Source organism: Talaromyces amestolkiae (genome assembly GCF_001896365.1).
Source record: "Talaromyces amestolkiae strain CIB chromosome Unknown scaffold14.1, whole genome shotgun sequence".
Taxonomy (NCBI): domain Eukaryota; kingdom Fungi; phylum Ascomycota; class Eurotiomycetes; order Eurotiales; family Trichocomaceae; genus Talaromyces; species Talaromyces amestolkiae.
The window spans coordinates 315,368-332,779 of NW_024468050.1; the positions used below are offsets into that span (position 1 = coordinate 315,368).

The following is a 17,412-nucleotide window of genomic DNA, read 5'->3' on the forward strand; positions in this document are numbered from 1 at the left end:
TGGGCTCTAAATTTCTCCAAGACTCAGAAAGAACATTCTTTTTTACCTTCGCCCAAGCCACTTCTTTCAAACTTGCATCGCATTGCCATTTTTTGTTTTTCTTATAGTACAACAACACCGTTTCATCATCAACATGTCAGCGATTGGCTCTCTCATTTTCTGTACCGATTGTGGTAACCTTCTGCGAGAGAGTACAGGGTCTCCAGATTCTATTCTTGAATGCGGTGCGTGCGGTGCAAAAAACAAAGGTGGGAGAAACCATAAAAGGCAGATATACATACTGAGATCATCAAATTGACTATCTTTGTTCTTGTTATAGATATCCCTCCTCAGACCATCATCTCCGAATCCAAGCCGAATGCATTCCCTTCCGCGCTACGAGCGAAAAGATCTGCTCTCCAGACTTTGACCGCCGCAGACCGAACAATGGAAGCTGTCGCCCAACACACATGCGCCGAGTGTGGCCGAAAAGAGATGTTCTTCACGACTGCACAATTGCGTAGTGCTGATGAGGGCTCAACAGTTTTCTACCGATGTGTTTGTGGTTACAAGTATGTATGCCTCGGCCTGATTCTGGCAACCATCTAACATTTTTGCGCCTTCAGGGAAACCGTTAACAATTAATATGTACACGACTTTTTTTGGTTCAAAGGAAACGGTGCTTTCATAAGTACATAAAAAACCAAGATTCACGACCATTTTATATAGCAACCAACGCCGTTTTAAGAAGGTCATAATTTGTTGGAAAGAAATTGGACTGGGAAGGATACGATCAAGCCACAGAAACAGGGGCCTCGGGCAGCAGGGCATACTCTTTGTCTCCATTTTTCTCGTACTCGGCCATGTCAAGCGCGACAATAATGCTGTCCCTCACAACCTGCTCTGGATCGTTCAAAAATTTCTTCAAGGTCTCTTCGACACCTTCTTCGTCGCCGAGACTTCCAAGGGCTTCGGCAGCCTCATGGCGTACCATGCCCATCTCATTCAAATCGCTCAATGTTTCCGTTAGGCTTGGTATGGAGGCAGGATGGCATAACTGGCCGAACACAAACGCAACTTCGTGACGGAAAAGTGCCGACGGATCTTTCAATCCTTTGGACAGGGCATTGATGGCGGGAACAGCAGTGGGCAGGTCCGGTGGTGAGGCAAGGTCTCGCAGGGCGAACATGGCACGGTATCTTTTGAAGAGAGGGAGATTGGTGTCTAGCAACGTGTTCTCCAGTTCGGGAATAGATGGGTCTTTCGCAGCTTGCGGGAGCGGCGGTGCAGGGTCAATAGATGCAAAGTCACTATGTTCATGTTAAACAATTTTCCCTTTTACCATTTTCGTAAAATTGCAGCACATACCTCGGTCTAATATTCTCAATCTTCTTCTCTTCTGATATCTCCCACAAGATCCTATCAACCGCGATATCGCACGTCTCTCTTACCACGTCCGGTTCATTTTTATCATCCCTCAATTCTTTCAACAAAGCCAGACTATCCTCAAACCCAAGCGCACCTAATGCTTCTGCAGCTTCATGTCGGCACATGGTATCTTCCTCCTTGTCTTTGAGAACATGTAGCAGATGAGGAACCGCAGCGGCCTTCTTGGATTGTCCCAGGCAATAGGCCAATTCGTGCTTCAATAGTGCCGATGGAGATGTGAAGGCCGCTGCTATGGCTTCGATGGCAGGTACGCTTTGCTCGGTGGGAGGATCTAAGCAGGCGACAAATTTCAGGGAGAACAGAGCGCGGAATCTGCGAGCGAGGGGCTCTGTTTCGGAGGTCAACGTCTTGCGCAAGGCGGCCACTGTATCGTGCGAAACTTCGGCCATCTTGGTGTTATTGAATGGTGATCTGGTTTTGACAATGGCGTTATCAATATGCAAGCAAGTTTCTCAAAGCAGATCTTTTATGAAGTAGCCCAGAAGTGAAATAGAGGGGCCAATAAAATGAGATTCTGTCGCATCAAATTTTTTTTTAAGATCTTATCGGAGATCGATACCTAGATAGTGGCGGGTATCGGCGGGCGTGGCGGGGTCGTACCTTGTATTCTCCAACTATGTTTGTGACCAGAACAGTTCACTGTGCAACATCTGAATCTTGCTGAGTTCAAAACTTTTCAGCACAGCACGTTCGCTTGGTGAAACAATATGCATATGTCTTCTAGCCTACCCGAGAATGTACTTCGGTATTGAGCGGTGATATCGAAAATTGAGCTCAACAATGAATATGTATCTAGGCTGCTAGATATTAAACCGGTCGAACGTCTTCGATTAGTGACCTTCACATAAAAGAATGGTTTTCTATTAAGTACAAGCAAGCACTATCTAGACTCGCTCGAGATCTAGGTAGGTAGATCATGACCCTATGCAAAACATTGAAATCAACCGGTGATCTCCGATATCCAGATCGAAGGCATCAAAGTGACCACAAGGCGTATATCCATACCCGTGAACATATTTAAGTCTGGTGTTGGAGCTGAAGCTTACATATGTACATAGGTACATATTTGCAGCAAAGCCAATATCATGTCTCTGCCGCTCATCAAGCTGCTAGGTAATCACTAGATCCTAATACTCAACCATCTACAATAGCATATATGTCGAAATACATCGGGCATGCACCCATTGCGCTGTGCATGATTGCAATGGGTTGCATTGATAGCAGCCTTTGTAGCACACTCCTCAGGAGATCATCGACCTTCTCATCGCATCACTGGCCGCTTCGTCTGAAGATATAGCCTTGTGGCGAGCGATTAAGTCAATTAAATTATCGCGTGTTCATATAGCTTCGAGCATTAGATACTGCACTGGTATTCTCTATATTTCTTTTTCTTATGGATCTCCTGAAGGTCGTATATCAGGTTTAGATAGACATGTTGGATCAATCGATTGGCATTTGTAGCCAAGTTCAATGTTTAATAAACCCCAAGGATTATCTAAACAAGATCTTGACTGATACTTCTGCGATCACCGGGACTGCGAGAGCAATGCCCATCGAAGCTTTAGAAAAATTCCACTTAAGAACATAGTATCGATTGATATAGATCTGTAGCTCTCTAATAAAACAGAAGAAATTGAATTCAATGAAACTGCTCGATATGTACAATACAATAGAAACTTCTATTTGGTGCGGATGTGTTTGATCTTCTTGGGCTCGTGCATGAAGTTGTTGGCGTATGCCTTGGGAACGAATTTGCGCTCATTGGGCTCCTGAACAAAGTATTCGTATCCCTGCTTCTGCGCAAACAAGATGGCGTCCTCCTTAGATTTGAAGTTAATGTGAGTGCCCTGCATAAAATCGCCAGAGGATTGCCAGCCCATGAGCGGGTTCTCCCATCTGTGACCTTTGCTGAGAACATCCCAATCCATTCGCCAATGATGGCTGTGCCAAGTACCAGACTGCGTCGCGGGCTTCGTGGGCTTGTAGATTCTGAGGAACTGAAGTAAGCGCCCGGCCAGCTTCATACCCATGCTTCGGTGAACTTACCTGACAGTCCGTGCTTGCAAATCGGTTGGTGCTCCGGACAGAACAGCGGCAGCTACGGCTTCGCCTGGCTCACTGCCATCCATGACCCGCCTCGGAACTGGTGAGAAGGTCCTGAAACCCAATTAGCACTGGTCCTCCCTGTACAAGCTCGGTAGCACATACGAAGTAGCATGGTCAATTGTCGCATTGTAATCAGGCTGATGGCGAGCCATTGCCTCTCCGGGACCCTCTTTGTTGATCAAGGAGCTATCCTTGGGTGGTGTGGTCGGGGCATCGGCAGGGCTGACCTTCACCGAACCGTCAGTTGGTGTCGAGAAAAAACGAGCATTGACCGGGCGAGCAATTCGGACAGCTCGGAGCTGAGCGATGCTGCGAGCTCTAATGAACGACATGGTGAATGGTAAAGTGGCACGCTGAGGTCTATGAATGTGTGGAGGAAGTTCTCATAGGGAAGTTGATGTTCGACTTTCCCGGCAGCGGCAAGTGGCTGATGATGGATGCTTACATAAATGTGGCTGGTGATGATCGGAACGCTAACTCTCCGGGATGTCGGGTAGAACTTCGCTTTCTTCCTCAACCGCTTCTCACCGTCATCAAGTCTAGGATTATCGCTACATTCGAGGTACGCAACCGTACTGGACGCAATATACCCATTGTATACGGTCAATTCGACATAACTGACTGGTTTAGACTCGCAAAAATGAGCTACATCACTCGCCGGGCTCTGTCTACCCTCATCCCTCCCAAGGTAAATCAACCGCCAGTCTTCATCGAAAGTCCACTGGAACATAGCTAATTGCGAATTTTTAGATTGCATCTCCTAATGTGAGTTTTAAATACGTTCTACGTCTACTTCTCCTCGGCCATCATACTTGATCACCCACTACGAACCCCGTGCCAAAACACCACCATTCTGACGCTTTCGCCACGGATTTCGCGATTATAACATGCGGACAATCATTGACAATTGTACAGGCTCTTGGCGCCGCTCAGGATGCTGCACGCATGGAGCGTGTAGTCGGCTTCTACGCTGGTCTTCCCCGTGGTCCCGCTCCTACCCCCAAGCCCTCCGGATTCCTTGAGCGCTACCAAGCCCGCTATTTCAACGGAAAGAACGCTTCCGGCATGCGTAAGTCGAAGGCAGTCATCTGTGGGTATCAGCATACGCTAATATATTCACTTAGCTCTCGTGCACGTCATCGGAACCCTTTTGGTTGTCGGCTACAGCATGGAGTACTACTTCCACTTGCGTAAGTTTACTTCATCTCCTTGGCTTTTGCGCAATGTGCTGACGGAATTCGCGAACAGGCCACCACAAGAACCACCCTCACTAAACTATTCTCCTGAAAAAGGAGCATAGCAGGTGCGGAGGAGGCTGTACATATATTCGTGAAACAAGAAGTCAATACATCGACTTGCAGAAAGATGTGCCTCTGCCCGTGTAAGCTAGAGTGATAGCGGTTACGCATGAAACTTTCCCTCATTTCATTTGTCTTAGTGTCTCAATAAAGTGTTCTATTATTCTATACTTAAGTGCTTCAAAACTCCTATACCATACACCAACCAGAACAGACTCTTGACCTTGATTCGTTGTACCTTGCAGTACATGTGGCGGAAGCAGTCAGGACTTCTTTCGTGTGGTCACCACCTTGTAGGATGAATTCAATTTCTTAAAAAGCGTAGTAGAAAATGCAATGACTATATTTATTACTTGTTGTCTTTCTCTCAATTGTTATGCCAGAGCCGACCGCCTTTCAGCCTTGCGGCCTGTCGTGTTAGCCTGAGGCTGCTCTCCAGTGGGCACTTGCCATGTCGTCGCCGCTAACCCAAACCGGCCACATCAGCCTGGCTTCAACCCCGATTGCATGCTGCTGCTTTCCGGATACCTCACTAACATCATCTGTCTTCAAACACAACTCAGAATCGCACCACGGGGATCGAGCTTCCAGGCTATCACCCAAGAGACAGCAATATTTGGTGGTGCCTGATTTTTACTGACCAGATCGTCCCTGGATTTTGATTTTGTGGTTCCCGTGTGACTGGAAGGATAACAGTGTACCTCAGACAGGGCACCCGCTCAGTTATTCATCACAACACCGTGGCAGCCTCCATTACTTGACGGTTCGTGTTTTCCTCTCGCGCCGAATGATGCCTTTCTTGCATGTTATTGTTATGTCTTGGAACAATCTGCTTTGATACTGACTTATGGCCGAAAATCCAGTATTGCACATTGGTATGGCAGAGCAGACTAGTCACGATGTGGTAAACCAAACCCGGTCGGGCGGCGAGCCTTCGTCTTCCGACGTTCCTGCGAGCAAAAACGACAAGTACTCTGCTGAAGAGGGCGAGGGGAGGATTACCAAAATCGAATTCAACTTTCAAGGCAAACCAGACAATACGGAACAAACCCAGCGTGACATAAAAACCATGGATACAAGCGAGGCCGAGAATTCTTCTGGTGAAGGAAGCAAGGTGAGGCACGAGAGATTGTACGGGATGATGAAAGCGTTCTCATAATTTACAGGATACTGGTAGAAATGGGTCAGCGACTGTGGCGACGCGAGCTTTGGAGTTAAACGGGGTAGCGTCCTTGTCGGATGGTGGTGAAGATGGTGGTTCCCTTGGTGGATCGGACACAGATACTAGTCGCAATGATGGCCGGCAACATCTTCGGACCGGTTCGATCAAGAAGCCGATTGCTTTCAAGCCCGTGTCGTTTGCGAAATTCGCTGTGCCCAAGGCGCCCGGAACCTCGACAACTCCGAAGCTTGGCGAGAAGCGTATGTCCTCCTAGGACGCAGAGTCTTTGATGCAATATGCTGACACTACTTTAGCGACACTATCGGTAACCCCGTCAAGCGCTTCACCACAACCTTCTACACGACCGCGTTTGGTTGCGAAGTCAACGAGTGGATTGGGATCGTCCTCGAAACATGCAGCCGCAGGCTCAAAAGGTCCCTCAGGCGGTCCGGATGCGAGTCAGGTTTGGAACAAAAACAGGCGTAAGTAGGACGTTTGTCATTTGCGAAATCTGCTAAATTCTGTGTACAGCCACTCAACCACCGCCTACGAAGCATCTCACGGACGAAGAACTGAAGCAGCAGTATGGCATTCATATGACATCTCGAATTCAAGAAGATGGAAATGGAACGGAATCCAAGTGGGCAGATATTGACGACGACGAGGATGACTGGGCACCTGAAACTATCGAATGGAACGATGGAACGAAGATTAAACTTACACATAACGAAAATGCTCAGCCTCCACCAGAGGAACTTCGCGATCGCAACGAGGCAAAAGAGGCTGCAATACCGACACAACCTCCGGCTCGGGACAATACGAAGATTTTACTCTCCAAATCGTCCACCTCGGTTGGACCGAACGCAACGGTTCTTCGTCTGGGAGCGAATGTGGAAAGACAACAACAACAGGCCAAGGCCGCTATTGCCTCACGGTCAGGATCCGACAAGCCTATCTTGACCACAAAATCCCCTGCGCCGGTACCAATGAAGTCCCCTTGGGCTGCTCTACCCCCCGTTGAAAGGATCTCTCCAGTGAATCCCCCAGTCCAACCCGTGCAAAGCCACCACATCACTCGTTTCCAAGCTAGGGAACAAACAGCTCCTGACAAAAATCCGTCCACAGTGCCTGCACGTGAGATAGCGGCCGACGACTTCAATCGCTCTTGGAGAGAGGGGCAATCAAATGTTCCCCGAGAACTTTTTAACTCCCAGTCTGGTCGATACGAGCCAGTGCCAGATACGCGTAAAGGCAACATCCGTGATGGTCATATGCGCCCCGCAACGGTATTACAGAGGCCTGGTCACAACGAGGCTGGTGGTCCAGCAGAGCCATCCGCTGCATTCCAGACATACAGGTCGAGCCACCAAGAGCCTGGTCATTGGGGTCGTCGACGTACTTCGTCGAATGTCAGCGGTGGTAGTGGGAGTTATGGACGCCGTATGTCAATTGGGCGGCCAGACAATCAAGGCAAATTTAACGAAGGAAGACGCGGTTCTCAAGTCAACGGTGTGTTCGAGCACTCGATTTCACCGAGCGAAACAGTCAATTCGAAAGATTTCATGCCATCTGAACCACCCGCAAACCTACCACCTCCCAACCAGTCATGGCAACCCAAAACGAATAGTAACATAGCTTATGCACCTCCCAATGGCCAGCCTGCGACTTCAGAAGAAATCAAGCAGGATACTGACCAGGTCTCTGCCGAAGACGTTATCCTTATGCAACAACGTATTATGAAAGAAAAGCGCCTGGAAGCTCGTCAGCGAAGACTAGAGCAGGAACAAAAAGAAGAAGCTGAACGCCGAGAGCGTATTCGCCTGAAGCTTGAAGCCTTAGGACCCGCCCCAGATAAAGAAAAGGAGACTGCGAAAGCCGAAGAGCAGCCCGAAATAACGGCAGCAGCAAGCAAGCCATCTCCCAAGGATCAACCTGCAACGGTCGGAGCACAACACATCATACAATCTCCACCGAAGCCTCCAGTTCCCGAACCCAGTGGAGAGCCAAAACAATATGGAATGATGAGGGTTCATCACCCTGAGTCCGTAAAGAAAATAGTTGCCGCCAATGAACGAGCCACGGAGAAGCCGCTAGCAGTCAGTCGACGCAGCATTTCCCCGACACGCGACGTCAAGCATGATACAGTCAAGACCAACGGAGTTTTGCAGGACGAAGCATCATTGCCAAAAGATCAAAATGTCGATCTACCCGGATTGGATGACAAAGATTCGCAATGGAGAGCCAGTCAGAATTCTTCGTACTCTCCATGGGGAACCGGACCCAAGCTGAGTACTCATTCTTCCCCAAGTTCGAATATGTGGAAGCCTCTCAGCAGCGATAAAACCCTCGGCAACGGTACTTTTGACCGTAATTTGACCGCTTTCTCACACGATCTCTCTCTCCGTGGACCTGTTGGGTTGACTGAACCTTCGCCTATTGGCTCGTTGCCGAATATTGATAAGACCACTGGTCCGCAACCATTTGTTGGTGCGAGACTTGGAGCAGAACAGAAGCAGTCGTTGACTTCCGTCCCTCCGTCCGACAGTGCTCATGCGCCATATGAGCCTTTCCAGTCTATCGTGAGACCACGACCCATTGGCCCTCCCAACTCCCAGCATAGCCCCTGGCAAGCTGATACTCGTCGGAATGTTCAGACAGCGACATCAGCTTGGGGTAACTTTCATTCAGTCGCCGCGAAGCAAGATGCCGAAGCAAATGCTAAATTTCAACGAGAAATTGAAGCTATGCGCGATGAGCCTCCTGCCTCTCTCAACGTCACTTTCTCTGAGACTTGGCGTCAGGTGCGGTCTGGAGATCAAGTAAATCAACGAGAAGTGATTGACGTGGTGAAATCGAATAATGCCACGGCACCGCTACCGCCTCTACATGGATTTGACGCATCTATCGACAGTCTACCGTTCCCAGAAGCTCAATCTAGGCCATTTGGCAATGTTCCCAATCGCGGCTCTCGCTTTTTCCCTACTACTACGGATACGTATCGAGGTTCCATGGCTGTAGATGATGGACGTCCTCGAAGTCCGTCACCACCACCCCCGGAGGCATATTCGACCCACCCTGCATACAGCGGTGATGCTCATCGACCTCTGGTCAATTTACCGATCCCCAAACCAATAGTTCGCTTACCACCCAAGATTAGTCAGCCACCTTCGAAACCACCAACATTCGCTTCAATGGCGGCGACACCGTTGCGACCACTACAGCCCTCTATGAGCGCAACTTCTTGGCAAGATCGTATAAATGGGCTCTTTGGCAAGACGACTCCAGAGAAGAAGCATATTCTGGCTGTTGCGTCTGCAACCAAGGAACCGTTGGATGTCCAGTCGCATTTGCACCCAGCAGCCGTCTCATTTCCTCCAATTAGAGGAGTTGATGTCCGAGATGCCGAGTCGGTAACTTCTAAGGAAGTTGAGGAAGAAGAAGCGATTTTTGAAGACAGGGAAGCAGGCTCTCTGCCTGTTGTTCGTGTACCTCTCATGGCACCGCCTAATGCGTGGCATGCAGCGCTTCCTCCGCCAGCTCGTCTTCGGCCCAAAGTTCTCAGACCCATGCAGGTCCACAGCGTTGAGCCATATACTCCGGAACTTCCTAAGAAGGATGTGTCTGGTAACTGGAACATCGTCGTCCATATTCCTGGATGCGACAACGTGGCTTCAGTGGCCTTGTCGAAAAAGCTTTCTTTGGCTACTTCACGACTGAAAGGAAATACCACGTTCCGTGCTCGCAAAAACACCAAACCCAGAGAGCCGGGAATAAAATACAGTGGCTCAAGTAACAATAAACGACAGGGCTCGTCTTCTCACGCGATCAAAAGCGGCGAAAACTAAATGCGACGCTTGAACTCCTCAACACTGGTGAACATCACATATTGGCAACGAAAACAGATACCAAGTCTAAAATACAAATAATCTCCTTTCGGATCGAATTGACACACGACCTCTTGCTTCTACTTGAGCAAGACAAGTGTTTCTTTGTGTATATTGTACTGGTCTTGTATGTCGTGCAATTGCTGCCGTCTATTGAACTTTGACGCGAAAAGCTCAATTCTGAAGCTCGATGATCCGCCCGTGTTTCTCCCATATTTTTTCTCCTCAAATCACATGTTCACGCGCTAAGTCATGCAGTGAGGCCTTTTCCCTACAACATTTACGAGGAGATAGCTCGAAAGGAATGAAATGGCCTCACTGGGAAATAAGCCCATCACCCTTATCTATTTTATTACCTCTTATCCTTCATGTCTTAACTTTCTTCTTTCATCATACCTGGCCTGTGGTTTTCTTTTTGTACCAAGGCTCGGCATACAATATTCATAATGCCTTGCCATTTCTCTTCCAGTGCTACAGGCATATTGTACGCTCTGTTCATATTATGTATCTTAAGTGGAACGATGCATGTTTTCAGTGATTTCGACACTGATCAATCGACTTTAATGGATGAATCAGGGACTTGGTTGAAAACATGGAGTCATGGATTTCTTATCCTAAAGATTTTCCAAATTTGCTCAAGATATAGATACGTAAAACATGTAGCGTCATCATTAGAATCGTCCCCGACGTTAATATAATATAATTGTACATGGTACCAGAGTCATTTGACTCGAAAAGAATTAAAAGGCTACCTTGACCCATTTCCCCAAGACTGACCAGTTTGCCTGCAACAAACGATAGATACAGCACTTTTCGCATTTTAACTCCCGAGATCGTAAACCCAAAGAACATGCCGACCCATAATCATAAGAAGAAATTATCAAAGACCAAGAAAAATTACCAGTTCCAGGTCCGGCTGGAAGCAGTGAAAACGGGCGGTTTCCATTGTAATCTTGCGGGATCTATTCTCTTGATGCCCTTGATCTTCTCTTTCTCTAATCTTTTATTGTGTTGCTCGACAATGGCATCAGGGAGGACGATGATCCAGTTTCCTTTCTGCAATTGAGAGTTAGTAAAAAAGGCAGGGGAAAAATTGGCTATGCTAGGACTTACATGGTATCGTAGCATATTAAGAACAAGCAGCGTCTCGTGCACGTCCTTCTCTGTCATCGAAGTCAAAGTCGCCAGATCGAACTCGCTAATCGCCTCTCGGTTCGGATCCACCAACAACTCCACTAGAACCTCCCTCCAATACTGACGATAACTCAAAAGACCAAGATCACTGAGCGGTTTTTCGGGAGAGCCGAGCTTGCCCTCGCGCTTGCTGAGCTCGTAGCTGAACTGGATCAGAAGACGACCGAAACCCCGACGCTGGTATTGCGGTAAAGTTAGAATACATGCTAGATTGTAACCTTCGGCACAATCCTTTTCTTTGGAAAAGTAGCCAGTTAGATGACAGCCCGTCTCGTCACGCGTGCACATGCAATAGAACAAGAAGGGGTCGACATCGTAGTAAAGGGTTTTGTGGTCCAGGAAGAGCTTGCTCAGCAAGCAGAGGTTTCGGCACCATGTACGTTGCCGACGTCCATCGACTTCAAAAAAGGAGATGTTATCGTCACGATATATCTCGTTTCCAGGTGGATGAACAAGGGTGCATTTTGATCTATGCCGTTCGAATGCCCGTTTATTGTCAAAGTAGCTCAAGCAAAACTCATCAATATACACAATATCCGCGTCTTGAAACGATTCCGGATACGGCGAGAAATACCATGGCTCCATCTCGTGTTTGCCCATTTGGAGGCGAGTCAGATTTCGAACACGATGAATCTCCGTCGGGTTTTGAGTCATACTTCCACTTGTGCGGAGTTTCTCGATTTCTTCTTCACGGGTCATATCGCCTAGCATTTTTTCTTGGGGTTCGAGTTTCGTGTCGACGGCATCGACCATGTCGACATCTTCAGAGTCCCCTTTGGGCGTGCCATCTGTAGAGACTGCTTCGGAGCCTGTGAGTGATAGGTTGAATGGCGTTTCTTGATTCTCTTTGCCGCCAGCCTTTGAAGCGCGGATGGCCTTGCTGATGTTTACATTCTTGCCAGTAAGTAGGTCTGGAGTCGAGGAAACATCGCGACTATCAGCTCGTGCGCGTTTCTGACTTGCGCTTTTGCTGGGTGCCTTTTTCTTTTCGGGCTTCTCTGGCGCAGGCCACTCTACCTCTTGCGACAGATCAATACGCGTAGCCGGAATCCATTCTGAGCAAAATAGTCAGCTTTTGCCGAAGCCAGTGTAAATTTAAGCTCACCATCTAGACGCTTGTTAAAGTCGACATAGTGTACACTATAGGATGTCAGCAACTGTTACTTCCCAATCCAGTCCCCTGAAAGTAGACTCACTAGACGTGAAGAGCGTCCTTCCTCTGTCTCATAGACAAAATCTCGGCTTTTCGATGACTACCTTCCTGCATCGCGCATATCAGCACATGTATAAAATTTCGATATTATCACGTGACGATGGTGATGCATCTGAACAGTCTTACCTTCTCGACCATAGCCTTCACACCGATCCTATAGACTTAGTAAGTATATGCGACCGTATAAATTACACATTTCATATATATTGAATGGTAATTCGGAATTAATTTGCCATACCTGAGTGTCGCAAGAGTGGCAAACCCTTTCTCCGCTGGATCGGGTGTTCCAGCGTCGTCGCGTCCCCCCATTTTGGCTCCAAAATGCCTTTTCGAATGCTGTAGATAATATCTATCAAGGATTATGCGATCGATTTGATGGAAAGATATTTGCGATCTGCGTTTTTCGATGGGTTGACAATATGTCGTTGGATGAGTATGAGGCTTTGCGGGAAGGAAGGCGAAAGATATCGTCCCGTGGATGCCTTATGAATAAGGCGGCATATTTGATCGCAAGCCGCATTCAGTCACCATTGACATCAATTTTCAATACTACTCATATGGAATTGAAACAACGGTATCTTAGAATATTCGGAGAGATGTGTATGCCATGGTACTTACGGTTATATGTGAGACTCTTATCAGGAAAATTGTTGCATATAACAATCTGCCCTCAGGCGGTTGAATAGACGCCATAGGAGAGCAATAGCACTAGATAATATACAAAATGAATTATCAAATAACCTTTTGATCATGAACTCCAAATGAAACCTCAATGCCATCCATTCACAGTACCCTCTAGCAGTCCATCAAGTTCTTCTTTCCTGGATTTATACAGATCCTGGGCCTCACGTTCCCGACGAACCACCAATGTGACTTCATCACGCAACTGCTCGAGACGGCTGCTGAGTGCTGCATCTTCTCCGACCTGTAATGTGCGGAATGTGTCGAGGTCGAATTTGGCTTTTTCAAGTGCTGAAGTCGCTTCCACAATTTTGTTTCGCAGAGTCTTCGCACGTGCTTGGTATCCACCGAAATGCAATGAAAGCTTCTTCTCTATTTTGTTGTCCTGCTCCGCAGTTGCCACCAGCGTGTTCTGAACATTATCGAATGCATTGATCATGTTCTGTTCTTGTCGTAAAGCATCTTCGTCATCGTCATAGATGGCGAGCCCAGGAAGTGAAGTCTCATGTGTTGAGCTCCAGGTCGCGTCAAAATCGGCTTGCCACTGTGATTTAATGTCCTCAGAAGACACAGAGTTTGCAATCTCGGCTCSTGCGGCTTCGAGCCACTTGTCGTCAATCTTGTCAAGATTCAGCGGCTTGCCATTGATCTTACTACCAGGAAGTGGGTGTTTCTTTGCATCAGTAACAATGAGCTTTGCGGCCTCCTTGGCAATCAGACTCTCTATAGGGTCGGTAATATGTGAGACACGTTCCAGAAGCGCAGTAACATCAATCACGCTAGGCCGTGGCAAAGATCGTTGATAAACCTGTGTCTGCCGTCTGAACTCTGCATCAGCAGCTTTTTTGCGGATCTCTGCTTCCCGCTGGTCGCGCACTGCAGAATCCTCTTCTGCCTCGTAGCCTTCAGCTGTTGATTCCTGAGACTCTGAAGGAAGCTCTTCAAGTTCCCATTCCGTTTCTTTCGGTCTTGGAAGAGATGCAAGCTTTCCACGAAGCTGTTGCCGCATGAAGTTATCGCGCATCTTTACTTCTCTGGGTGTACTGCCGATAATCTGGGTTCCATCATCATTATTGAGTGCGAACTGGTCTCTTGGCGTGCGCAAAGGCGTCGCTCCAGGGCCAACTCCACCTCGCATGGGCGTGGCACCAACTCCATTGACGCCTTGCCGGAACGGCGTAGCCATAGGGTTTGGCGTGACAATTTCCTGTCGACGAGGAGCGATGCCATCAAAGCCAGTAGAAGCCCCTCCCTCATGAAGCGGGGTGTTTTCACCGCCCAATAGAGACGACTGGGTTTCAGTAAGTGCTCTTATGTTGCGAATCTCATTTGCGATATGATCCTCTTGAGGAGGTGCCCGAGGAGTCCGGATTGGTGTGGCTCCAGTCATGGCGGCATAATTTCCAATTAAGCCCCTGGTGCCTTCTTCTTCACCAGCCAACTTGGCCGCCCTGTCTCCGGCCATGCCCATTTTGATAATATCTTCCAACTCGCCCTCACTCACTTGAGGGGCGGGTAGATTGAGAGCGCGACGCTTGCTAAGTTGCTCGGCTTCCCGAATCTTTTGCATACGACCAGCTTGCGCCGCCGCGGCCGATGTTGACTGCTTCTCATTTTTCCTCTTCTTGCGCTCACCATCTTCATCCTGGTCGCCTTTGCGCTTGTTTGCCAATTGTTGCTTCCGAGGATCAAACAGTTCCCGCTGTCGTTCATTTCGATCTTGTTCTTCAATGGTGTCATAGAAACCTGGAGCCGGTGCTTTCTCGAAGGGGATATCGGCATTGTAATCCATCTGACCCTTTTTTGTAGTAACAACCTTGATGTTTATGCCCGAGTTCTTGAGTTCGCGGCGTTTTTGTAAAACGGCTAGTCGTCGCGATTCTTCAAGCTGGCGCTCTCGAGCCTTGCGCTTCGCCTTTTTACCCTGAGTGTTGGCCAGACGGGCACGGGCTTCACTCAACATCTCTTTTTCATCTTCATCAAGGTCGATGGTATCGGGACGAGCGGGTTTCGATTCAGGATCGGGATCAAGTTCGCCGGGTCTATGATCATCAGCAACAGCATAGGGAACAATCCATAGGAGTATACATACCTTAAGCGTCTAACATCATCTGCGCTCGGAGCCTGTGCCTCCCCTCCAGGACCACCTAGGCCTAACTCATCATTTTCACGCGCCTCGGCTTCATCAAGAAGCTTCTGGTATCTCTCCAAGCATTGTGTTGCCGTTCTTCCCACGATCGGTGCGATAGTGCGCCACTGCGTTGGCATCAATTTCGCCAAGTGCAACAACTTTTCATCTTCCTCTCTCGACCATTCGATCTTGCGAATACCGGGATCTAGCCACTCCACCCATCTCGCTTTACATTGTTTCGGAGTTTTTCGCGCAAGCAGCGACGAGACACGCGCCCATTGATTGAGTCCGTACTTCGATACCTGAAAACGTCAGTATATGTGAGATCCGCCTGTCATGAGTTTGAGCTGCTTACTGCTGCACGAAGAACTTCATCCTCTATGTTGGTCCTGTGAAGAGGTTAGTGAATCGTTAAAGACATTTTCGGGATAACTGACCAAACGCCGCCCTTGACAACAGGCATCGCGCCGCTCTTAAATTTTCAGTTTCTCTAGGCAATCTTGTCTAGTATCGTAAAGGGAATATTAACAAGGCCTGTTGAGCGAAAACAGGGACAGCAGTGGTCAACACTCGAGGCTGGACGTGAGTTTGATGCTGAGTCGAAGTTGTTTCCGCCAAGCTTGACTCAAGTAGAAAACAGCCGCCGCTGGGCTTAGCCGCCGCGACTAGACGCTTATAACGCTAGTCCTGAATAGTGTTAGTATCCCCGCGCTAGCTTGGCACTTGGCGGATTATCGATAAAAAAAAATAATTTCATCTTCAGCAACTGATAACGATTGTTAACAACAAATACGAAGAAGCAACATGGCCCCTACCAATTCAAAGGCTGTGGAGGCTCCCCAGCAGTTCAAACAGCCTTCCAGAAAAGGCAAGAAGGCCTGGCGCAAGAATGTCGACGTTACCGAAGTTCAGGAAGGTCTTCGAGTAGTTCGTGAGGAAGAAATCAAAGGGTACGTTCTACAGCCAGCGATTTTTCTCTTGTGCAAAACTCACAAAAAGCAGTGGTGTCGTAGCAGAGAAACCATCGGATGAACTTTTCACCCTCGACACAACAGGAGACCAAGAGTTGGCAAAAGCACATAGAAAGGGACGCAAACCTCTCAAGTCAGACGAAATCCTCGCTCAGCGATCGGCAATCCCAGCGGTAGATAGTCGCAAGCGACCAAACTCTAGAGTCACAGATGGTATAATTGAGCCAAAGACGAAGAAGCAGAAGAGCGATTGGATCACCAATAAAGAGTGGACCAGGCTGAAGCGAGTTGCCCAGGAGAACAAMCCCGCCGCTAAGTCAGAAGACGGTGTGAACTACGATCCTTGGGCAGATTCAGTGGAAATTGCCACCTCTCAGGAGAAAGAACTCGAGTATGTGCCAAAGAAGAAAGACAAGGTTGCTCCTGTAACCTTGAAGGAGGCGCCAATTTCTCTTGCGGCAAACGGGAAGCCAGTCCCAGCAGTTAAGGCACCTACTGGTGGTGTCAGCTACAATCCATCCTTTGAGGAATGGGACAACCTTCTTGTCAAGGAGGGAAACAAAGAAATTGAGGCCGAAAAGAAGCGAATTGAGGAGGCAAAGAAGGAAGCTGAACGACTACGCTTGATCGAAGAAGCTCAGAATGACGACGGCGAAATTAGGTCAGACGATGAAAGTGCTTGGGAAGGTTTCGAAAGTGAATATGAGAAGCCAGAGTGGTTGAATAAAAAGAGACCTGAGCGGAAGACGCAGGCTCAAAGAAACAAAATCAAACGCCGGAAGGAAGCAGAGAGAAAAGCTAAGTGGGAGGCAAGGATGAAACAACGAGAGGAGCAGGCGAAGAATATTGAGAGCATCAGCGAAAGCTTGGAAGATGAAGAGGCACTTCGCAAACAATTGCAGCAAGACCTAAGTTCTTCTGACGAGGGTGATGATACCGTTCTCCGCAAGAGGCCATTGGGTAAAAACCCGTAAGTTCAAGATAATCCTCGTGATACCAGCAGAAGCTGATTCTTTCCATAGTGTCCCAGAGAAGCCACTTGAATTGGTGCTTCCCGATGAACTTCAAGAGTCATTGCGACTTTTGAAACCAGAGGGAAATCTACTGGATGATCGGTTCAGAACCCTTATCGTACAGGGAAAGCTTGAGTCTCGTAAGCCTATTACGCAGTCTAAGAAACCCAAGAAGAAGGTCACCGAGAAATGGGCTTACAAAGACTTCCAAATTCCTGGGCTGTGAAAACGTCATGTGCTTTCTCTTCTGTTTTGCGCTCCACATAATTTGTCATTCGATCTAGGCGTTGGTTGCATGCTGTATATAAAAGATGCTTGGGACATTTTCTCT

The 17,412-nt window shown here is 48.1% G+C and overlaps 7 protein-coding genes across 7 annotated transcripts; 3 read left to right on the plus strand and 4 right to left on the minus strand.

Moving 5' to 3' along the window:
* Nucleotides 1-772: 772 nt before the first annotated feature.
* BHQ10_007071 (uncharacterized protein) lies at nt 773-1,817 on the minus strand (the record flags this gene model as incomplete). The annotated part of the gene is made up of 2 exons (XM_040879727.1): nt 773-1,289; nt 1,348-1,817. 2 exons carry the CDS (start codon nt 1,815-1,817, stop codon nt 773-775), a joined length of 987 nt encoding a protein of 328 aa, XP_040735575.1.
* Nucleotides 1,818-3,107: 1,290 nt separating this feature from the next.
* Nucleotides 3,108-3,866, minus strand: BHQ10_007072 (uncharacterized protein; the record flags this gene model as incomplete). The annotated part of the gene is made up of 3 exons (XM_040879728.1): nt 3,108-3,417; nt 3,475-3,585; nt 3,637-3,866. The coding sequence occupies 3 exons, from the start codon at nt 3,864-3,866 to the stop codon at nt 3,108-3,110; spliced, it is 651 nt and encodes a 216-aa protein (XP_040735576.1).
* A 308-nt stretch (nt 3,867-4,174) lies between these two features.
* Nucleotides 4,175-4,808, plus strand: BHQ10_007073 (uncharacterized protein; the record flags this gene model as incomplete). The annotated part of the gene is made up of 5 exons (XM_040879729.1): nt 4,175-4,222; nt 4,285-4,299; nt 4,450-4,603; nt 4,659-4,724; nt 4,783-4,808. The coding sequence occupies 5 exons, from the start codon at nt 4,175-4,177 to the stop codon at nt 4,806-4,808; spliced, it is 309 nt and encodes a 102-aa protein (XP_040735577.1).
* An 871-nt stretch (nt 4,809-5,679) lies between these two features.
* BHQ10_007074 (uncharacterized protein) lies at nt 5,680-9,839 on the plus strand (the record flags this gene model as incomplete). Its single annotated transcript, XM_040879730.1, has 4 exons — nt 5,680-5,946; nt 5,999-6,254; nt 6,309-6,476; nt 6,526-9,839. The coding sequence occupies 4 exons, from the start codon at nt 5,680-5,682 to the stop codon at nt 9,837-9,839; spliced, it is 4,005 nt and encodes a 1,334-aa protein (XP_040735578.1).
* Nucleotides 9,840-10,775: 936 nt separating this feature from the next.
* On the minus strand, nt 10,776-12,594 carry BHQ10_007075 (uncharacterized protein; the record flags this gene model as incomplete). Its single annotated transcript, XM_040879731.1, has 6 exons — nt 10,776-10,934; nt 10,992-12,127; nt 12,178-12,212; nt 12,269-12,333; nt 12,412-12,439; nt 12,524-12,594. 6 exons carry the CDS (start codon nt 12,592-12,594, stop codon nt 10,776-10,778), a joined length of 1,494 nt encoding a protein of 497 aa, XP_040735579.1.
* A 460-nt stretch (nt 12,595-13,054) lies between these two features.
* On the minus strand, nt 13,055-15,560 carry BHQ10_007076 (uncharacterized protein; the record flags this gene model as incomplete). The annotated part of the gene is made up of 4 exons (XM_040879732.1): nt 13,055-15,008; nt 15,059-15,399; nt 15,453-15,486; nt 15,535-15,560. The coding sequence occupies 4 exons, from the start codon at nt 15,558-15,560 to the stop codon at nt 13,055-13,057; spliced, it is 2,355 nt and encodes a 784-aa protein (XP_040735580.1).
* A 341-nt stretch (nt 15,561-15,901) lies between these two features.
* BHQ10_007077 (uncharacterized protein) lies at nt 15,902-17,307 on the plus strand (the record flags this gene model as incomplete). The annotated part of the gene is made up of 3 exons (XM_040879733.1): nt 15,902-16,047; nt 16,100-17,038; nt 17,091-17,307. 3 exons carry the CDS (start codon nt 15,902-15,904, stop codon nt 17,305-17,307), a joined length of 1,302 nt encoding a protein of 433 aa, XP_040735581.1.
* Nucleotides 17,308-17,412: the final 105 nt, after the last annotated feature.